The sequence below is a fragment of the Varroa destructor genome, unplaced genomic scaffold (genome assembly GCF_002443255.2).
Source record: "Varroa destructor unplaced genomic scaffold, Vdes_3.0 BEIS01000004.1, whole genome shotgun sequence".
NCBI classification, from domain to species: domain Eukaryota; kingdom Metazoa; phylum Arthropoda; class Arachnida; order Mesostigmata; family Varroidae; genus Varroa; species Varroa destructor.
In genome coordinates, this window is record NW_019211457.1 from 51,710,456 (window position 1) to 51,718,932 (window position 8,477).

General features: G+C 39.7%; 1 protein-coding gene across 2 annotated transcripts in view; it reads left to right on the plus strand.

Moving 5' to 3' along the window:
* Positions 1–3,954: 3,954 nt before the first annotated feature.
* The window catches only part of LOC111250488 (uncharacterized), a 48,972-nt gene continuing 44,449 nt past the window's right edge, over positions 3,955–8,477 (plus strand). For both annotated transcript variants that reach the window (XR_015327516.1, XM_022805833.2), the window contains exon 1: positions 3,955–4,410. Coding sequence is in view for 1 of the 2 variants with exons in the window: in XM_022805833.2 (XP_022661568.1) it covers positions 4,353–4,410 (58 nt within the window). In the remaining variant the exon portion in view is untranslated. The remainder of the gene's footprint in view (positions 4,411–8,477) is intronic.

Consider the following 8,477-nt stretch of genomic DNA (forward strand, 5'->3'; position numbering starts at 1 on the left):
TGTCCACCTCCGCTCCGTTTCGGCACGGTGTTTGTTCGCATTGCTTCAAAAACCTGCCAAGACGAAAGAAGAAAGCTTACCTGGAACAGGGTGATCTTTATCCACCACTTTAGCACCTATCTATTAAAGAGCATTCTATTGAAGGTGCAGCTATCCGCTCTTTGCTAACAAACTATTCAGTATCAACGTATTCAGTCCTACAGAGAAACTACAGAAGCATTATATGTATGGCTAAGAATGGTACTAGCCTTAAGTGACTCATGCGCCAAAATTTCTTAATTTTAAATCCCCAACATCTACATAGGTTTTTTTCAGGGCTTTTTAAGAGTGGCCGATTCCTTCTTGAACTTTCTCGTTTTTTTTTGCCCCGAGCAGAAATAGCAGTGAGTGTTACTTACCATTGTTTGATGCAGTTCTTACCTCGTCGATAGACCCTAGATTATCAAGTTAATGATGAACGGGCATTGTTACCGTGTCACGTCTTTTGCGAATGAGCTCCCCAAAGACATTAAAATTGCAAACCTGGTGCGTACCATAAGAGTGAAGATTCGAGTTTTACTTGTAGTAGAACGAAGCTATATTGCCTTGTGAACAAACTTACTAGAGGTGATAATTAAGGCGAAATAATAGGTGCTTAAGAACCTTGAAGCTTGAATGTATTACTTAGTGTACCTTAAATATATCATCAGTAAAATATATGTATAACGATGGATTTTATCGTAAAAGACGGCGATTGACATGAAACTATAATTAGTCTAACATATAGCCAGGGAGATTCGGCGTTCACATAGAACGAAATCTACTATCCCAGAATCCAAACATATACCACGCCGCTGGTCGGCACAATTGGGTATTTTTCTAAAAATTCAGAATACTTTGAGTGCTATAGTAAAAGAACTGTTATTTTAGTGTTCTATATATAAGGTGGGCGATACGAGATAGGGGCTATATGAGCCAGTCAGAACCGAGCAAACGCTCCATTTGAATACTCTCAAACTTCTACAGTGTTCGAAATTCATACGGGCCAGAAGTCCAGCGCGGTTTGGGTTAGTGAATTTTCTTTATTATATAAATTTTAAAAGGCAGAGATTTTATTTTTCGTATTTCAGTAAACGATAAAGAAGCGAAATAGCCCCTTTGTTCGATATAACAGTTTCAAGCAGAAAGCATGGTGTATTTTATAAAGTTACATTATTACATTGAGTTATATTACATAAGCGAAGACGGGGTGGGACTCCACGAGTTATTTTATTTCAAGCATATATGAAATCAGATATTTTACGGGGGAATTTAAGGACTAAGTATCCTCAGAGTACAACCCAGCTAGAAAGCGATGTGATAGAGATGTGTATACGAGAAGCCAAACTAAGATATCGTATTTTAGCACCAGTCAACGACAACATAACTCATTTGGTTGCCTTTGAAAGAAATGTTAACAACTTGACAAGACGCATAAAACAATACTATCGTTACAGATGATCACTATTGTAAATTAGAATCCACCGCGAATATCCAATATTTGTACCGGAATCATACATAACCACGATGGGCGTGTAAGGTTCAGTGCCATCAGGTTGGCTTCAGAAAACGGACGCGCGAAGTTTTTTCCGAAGTACAATTCGTTGATGTCCAGCATTGCGGCAATAAAACAACGTTCTATAACACTGCCCAGCTGACGGATCGTAACCTTTGACCTATCTAGTTTGGCGGCGGCTAGTTATAAAATATCGTCATTTCTTGCCGTAATCACAATCCCTTCTAAGAAGGAAAGTACTTTCCTTTTAGCTTGGTAAAATTATTAACTTTTTTTGCATGAAGTGGTCCCCGTCTCTGATCCAACGAACATAGGGCCTATAACATAAGGGCTTTCAATTTATATATATTTTTCCTCAAAAATTAATTATAGTACGCCATTCTGACTCCCATAGTAAAAGAATTCTCGGCGAATATATTGATATTTATCGTCCTCGCACAGTACCAGTTGTTTACAGCAAAAATGTCAAGAATAATGTCTCGTGCAGCCCCATCCTTCCTAATGAATGGTATTTAAGAATATTCTTTTCCAAAGCTTCAAGATAATTAGTGGCAGGTGACTGTTATAATATCCGTGTTCGTTCCCTTCGTTTTTCTTTAAGACATATGAAACGTAACTGTTCAGTTTCACGCTGATAACATTTGTCGTAGTTTGATGATTCTCTAAGCGTAAAGTCAGTTTGGGCTGTCAGTTTCGAAAATACACACTTCATAGCTGTAGATACCTGACGGTAAAATAGTTACAAACTATAATTGCTAATACTACTATAATAAAGTGGAATGATTCTTCGTATTATCTACTTTTGTCACTGGCCACCCGAAGCGCTTTAGTGCAATGATTCCATTGCCATTATATTACACAAATAAGATTGTGAGAGACAGGTCCACCTCGCGCCTTGGTCATGACTGCCGAAGTCGAGTTATCTACAACAAAGCGGCCACAAGAAAAGTTTAACTTTCATCTGGATATTTATGTCTCTCACACCCATCATTAAGCAGGTACTATCGAGGACCATTCCTAACGGTGCTCCACAATGCGGTTGCATTACTGGTATCAAACAAAAAAAAAAAAGTAATTTATCACCAGTGTAGAAGGTATGCTCAGTTCACGGCGGATACCAAGTTATTCCTATCGGAATGTTTTAAGGCGTTATAAATAGAAAAACAAGTTCGCTATCTTTTTATCCAAAGCGGCACCGAACTGAAAGTTCTCTTCGGAAAAATTCAGAACGACCGAACGATGCATTGCACAACCTTCCTTCCGCAGTGCTTACAGAGGCGAAATATGTATATGTGTATGTTTACATAAGGACTCATATCGCATAAGAACACTTCATCTCTCATCCAAGTTCTTGGACCCACAGAACGAGCTTTCTCTATACGACACTAGACTGCCAGAAGCTCAACTACTAGACAATAAAGTATAAATTCTATTGGGCTGACATAGTCAATCGCTGCAATTTACTACCTTGCTAATCTTCGTCGTGCTTGAAACTTGCCATATAGTACAGGACATAACGTTCCAACCGAATGTAACTGGTTCGCGGAAAGCTCAATGGCCTAAATCACGACTGAGCAAATTTACCTTTGTGGTAGATACATATATACGATGTTTCGCCAAATAAACAACATACGATGACCCAATGACTTTCTACATAGGTAAAAACAAAGGACAATACTCAGACATTTCTATTCCAAAATAATATAAACAAGCTTCTTCGGCTTCTTTTCGAGCTTATCCACTTATTGGAACTTAGCCTATTATCCTCTGACACGTTATTCCCTAGCAGTGTGCTATAGGAACTTAGTAACTATCTCTTAACTTGGGGATAGACTATATCTGGGCTCATAACTGCCACCAGTTCAGTAGAGGCAATTTTCTAAAAAGTAGATTTTATCTACAGGAGCTATTCAAGGCGTATAAGGATTCAGCCTCCTATTCACAAACGACGTTACAGGTGTCTTTTTCTTTATACTACATACTGCAGCTGTACTTAGTACTACAGCTATCGCCACTACCTTTACCACTTCTAAACACTTTGCGCCGTCCCGGACGGAACAGCGGCCAAAGTGGCTTGACTCGTTTTGTGTTTTCTCCTGACTTTTCTTCAATGGAAAAAGCATTAACGCTCGTCCGAGAGCCAGCTTGTGTTACGTACACTCCAGCTATTTCATTCTGTTCCACTTGAGATCGTGCATCATGCCGGCAATCGTTTCTGATGTGCCCCCACGCGGGTGTTCAGCATGGCATGCTATACGCGTTTGATGGGGGCCGAATGTGTGACGTCACTTCCATCGGAGGCCTATGAGGCCAATCGGCGCTAGCTAAAGGGGTGTGGCCTCAGGGTTGAGAGAGGACGCACTGACGGGGAGGGATAGCCGCGCGGTATCTCAAAAGACGCCCCATGGTCGGCCGGATGGCCAGTTTGGCAAAACACGCTCGATCCAGGACACGAACCCGCGAACGAAATAAATAGAGAGAGTGTGTGTGAGAGAGAGATATATAGAGAGAGAGAGAGAGAGAGATAGAGATAGAGATAGAGATAGAAAGAGAGAGAGAGAGCGAGAGAGAGACAGAGAAAGAAAAGAGGATACGAGCACCGTAGGTGGCTGTCTAGTCTGACTAGTAATCGGACAGATCTACGACACGAAGCCTACAGGACCTTTGTTCCAGCCGTGTCGCTTTCTTTTCTAACGTACGAAGCTGCTGCCACCAGACTCAAACGTTACAAGTAGAACAAAAAAAAAAACTCGAGAGACTAGATTGGACAGTGAAAGCGGCAACCGCGAATACACGCGCATCGCACAAGCGGGCTGGGATGATTTCGTTCAGAACATCTTCGACAGCGGCTGTTCTGCTCGCCCTGCTAATAAGTGGTGAGTGAAAGTGAAACAAGTGTGATGAAACTGTTACCCATATACATAAAAGTGTGTATATACATAGGTATATTGGCGAAGATATATATGTGTATATGTTGGGGCAATATGGGCCTATGTATTTTAGGTTAAACGAAACCGGATATCAGCGATGGTACTTTACCGAAAAATTTCGCGCTGAAATATAATACAGCTTAGTTGGAATGCATACAGGGTAAGGCACTTAAATTTAAGCCAACGTTGGCGGGCTGTTTATCGTGAGGGGTGTGCGTCCGCCACTCGAAGGACGACTGCTCTTTCTAGAACAAACATATTCATTTGGCCAAGAACAATGCGTCGTTACAAAAAGAAGCTACTATCCAATCTTCGTTTTCTTCTCGTTGATCAAGCCCCCCACCAACAGCCATCAACAACTTTCTTATTTGCTTAAAGTCGACAGCTACGTCATTGCCAGTTTTTATGCAGCTTCCGAAAAATCTGAAAAAGGACTTCCGACAGGACTTCAGGATATATCAGGAGATCCTCAGCAGACTTTCGATTTACAGGGCTAAGAAATGCATTGAAGTTGCTCGAAAAATCATTTTTGATATACCTGAATTTTTAATGAAATAAGGGCTGCCTTGGAGGGAAACATGTCAACTGAAGTTTGAATAATGAAAAAGCTCCAACGTGTCGACTAAGACTTTTTGTGCGTTTTAGCCATTTAGTACTTTTGTATGTTTGGCTTACTATCAGCTGGCAATTTAGTTCCGTTGAAATATCTTATGTATAGCGTATTCTAACGACGCTCGAGCGAGTCTGTACTTAGTAATATCAATTGTTACTGAATAGTTATTTGCGGATTGTGGAAGGCATATTTTGAAAATGACGAGTGAATAGTTCGGGCCCCGAATCAAATCTGTAATCAAAGCTAAATGGTAATAATACTGAATGCGGATGACCATTAGAAACAACACTTACAGCCCATGTAGAAAACTTCGTTGAAATTTGTGTTCTTATTTACACAGTCGTAGAAATAAGACAGGAGACGAAATTACGATTTAGGCGCCATGTCCTGTTTATATACATAATGTCAAGCTAACACCTAAAAACCCAGCTTCATGCCGAACAGCGGAGTTTATGTGGATCTACAGTAGATGATGACAGTAAATTATTATAAAGCATCCTTTCTAGCTAGAATCGTAGCTCTTTTTATAAAAAAAAAAAAAAAAAAAAAAAAAAAAACCTTTGTCGTAGCTTTAGGTTAGTGACTTCTCTGCGCAAAATAATGAGCAGCTCATGTAACTTTACTTTTCTACATTTCGAATTTTACATGAGCTATAGACGTTAAGCTGGTTCCCAGCACGAAACACGAAGTGTGCGTATGCCTGAGTTCGAACACTAACCGTAATGTGTTTTCAAATACGCTATTCACCTAGCTATCACGGGGGGCATATAACCTACCTAGTGGAACCATATAAGCCAACAATATAGATGTCTATTTCTTGAAATTGACTTAACGGTAGTGAGCCTTTATTTAAATCGCATAGTAAAGACTTCCTTAAAGAGTATATTAACACAGCTTTTCTTCGGTAGCAATTGTTGTTTTCAATGATAGCGTTGCTCATATAGCCCTAGCGTTTCCTAAATATACATAAAATACTTCCATTCAGAAGTGTCTGTGGATTTTGTATTGAGTCTTATCTCTTAGCGGAAGCTCCCTTGCCTTTAATACTCTCAGCAGATTGAAAAAAGTGGATTATTTCTATTATATTCTGGCGATAATAACAAAAAAGTCAGGATTGGAAAATGAATAATCTCAATATAAAACATGATGTTGATAAGGATCTAAAAACTACACTTTGATTCGCCCTCACTATTGACCTTTGAAAACCTTTTTGTTAAGGAAAACAAGCTCTTCTTCGATCAATTTATTATATATTCTCTTCGTTGTAAACGAACTATTGACAACCTAACTGCTTGCCTTTTTTCGGTGGGTTCTAGGCGGCTCTCGTTGGTGGTCTCCGACAAACTGATCTGTCACACAATTCCGCTAACTGAATTGTATGATGGACCAATTTGACGATTTTTATTTACAAAAAATAAGGGCCGCTGACGACAACAGTGTTCATGACTCCTCATGAAATATGGTTTGGCGCATTAGCAGCAAGGCAAGATTTGTTTTCAAGGCTTGGACGCGCTTCCGCTTGAAGGGTTCTTGCAAAAATACTAAAAAAATCTATGTTACGATGCTATCGGAAACGATACAGACTTCGTATGCGAACCTTCAAGAGGTTTGCAGGGCGAAAGAAAAATGATCAGTAAGCCCCCTCTCATGAGTAAGTCTCATTTAAACCAATCCAAGTTGGCTAGTGGATTACGCAGTCGTTTTACGACATACAGAAATTGAACGAGCATAGGTCCTATGATATATGCTTGTTAGGTCATTCACGGATTAATTTATGAAAAGAGAAAAAATAAGCTTAAACGAGCCATATTTGTCGGCGGTTGAATAGACTTTTTTTGGGTTGCCTGCTGCAGCCTTGGTCCTAGCCAGAGTCTCGGGTTATCATATATGTGCGGACATATAACTAATCTCAGCGATTGCACTTTGGTACGCTCATACAACTAGCACAATTAGCTGGCCCCGTGGGTCACTTACCTACTCCGGGATAGCTCCGGGAAAAAATTCGCCGAGGTTGTCTATTCGAGCGTGTTGTTTCATCACCACAAATGCTACAGTGGAGAATCAGTTATTAAGACAAGGGCAGATCTCATTAATATCTCTCTGATGTTTAACATTATGTGTTAAACATGTGTAAATAGAGTGGCTTTGGTGAACGATAATTAACATTGTACGTCTTATTATTTTTAAACTACTTTTCCCTCCCATAAGGCAATTCATATGTACCTTCCTATTTTTTATCCCTACTGGTTATCTCCAGTGTAACAGTTGGGTTCTGTGATCAAAGAAAGATTTAAAGAATCCCTCCTTATAGGATGATAAAAAAAAAGTTAAGCCAATCGTTGTCAGACTTGGCTGATTTATTGTTATAGTTCCATGATGGACTGCGCAACAATATCCTTATCGATCACTTGGGAAAAATCACAGCGCGACAGAGAAGAAACATTGAGGTGTTCTATTGAAGGAGCGCCTTTCTTTATTCCTTTAGTGATTTTGTGGATTAGTCCTACAACTAGTCCTGGGTCGTGATATCGCGGACCCTATTTGATCTCTTATTAATAGCAATGAGCATCGATTATTATAAAGCAATTGAATTCGAACGAAGTAACTTGAAATGCTGTAAAATTACACTCACAACGCCAGAGGATCTATTTACCAGCAGTATTGCGCTAAGGGGAAAATGTCCTTCGTCACCCTGTCATGGGGACTACCGGCACACACAGATGAGGTAAGTGTGGATTCATTCACAACATACTTCATAGCAGGAAAAAAATGATGACGCAAGCAGATTGGTGCCTGCGATGTACCTGTTTCCAGCACACACAACTTCAAAGTAACGTTTGATCACTTAGCTACTTCTACTATGATTACTGGCTCGTTAAAACAGTAAAATATGTCGTTCATACTATGAAACAAACGAGAACCAAAGCTTGATACGACTATTTATGTAAATGCGTGTATCACGTGTTTTTTTTTACTGCTCTCACATTTTAGGGAATGCACTACTTGTACGACGAATAGCTTTGCTTATGGATAAGCAAACATTTGTTAGAAATGGTTTTTAACTAACCACGTTTACAACAAAAATTACATGTAGACCACAGAAAGTAATACGGTCAGATACGGGTCTCTCTGCCAGCAGCTGAACATCAAACTCTACGTTACTGCTTGGACGAAAAGTCCATTAAAATTATATCCGTTTGTCGTTTTTTCTTAATGTTAACTAACCTTCTTATTGAAAACTCCGTATTCTATGTAACGGTATGCACACAACGAAGCATCGAGTTTCTGGCAATCTTCACGCCTATGACTTGAAAACGATGTATCTGCCCCTTAGGAAATGTTTTTCATACAGTTGTGATTCAACAGGTAGTCTGCCGTTCACAGAATCATCTATTAGGTT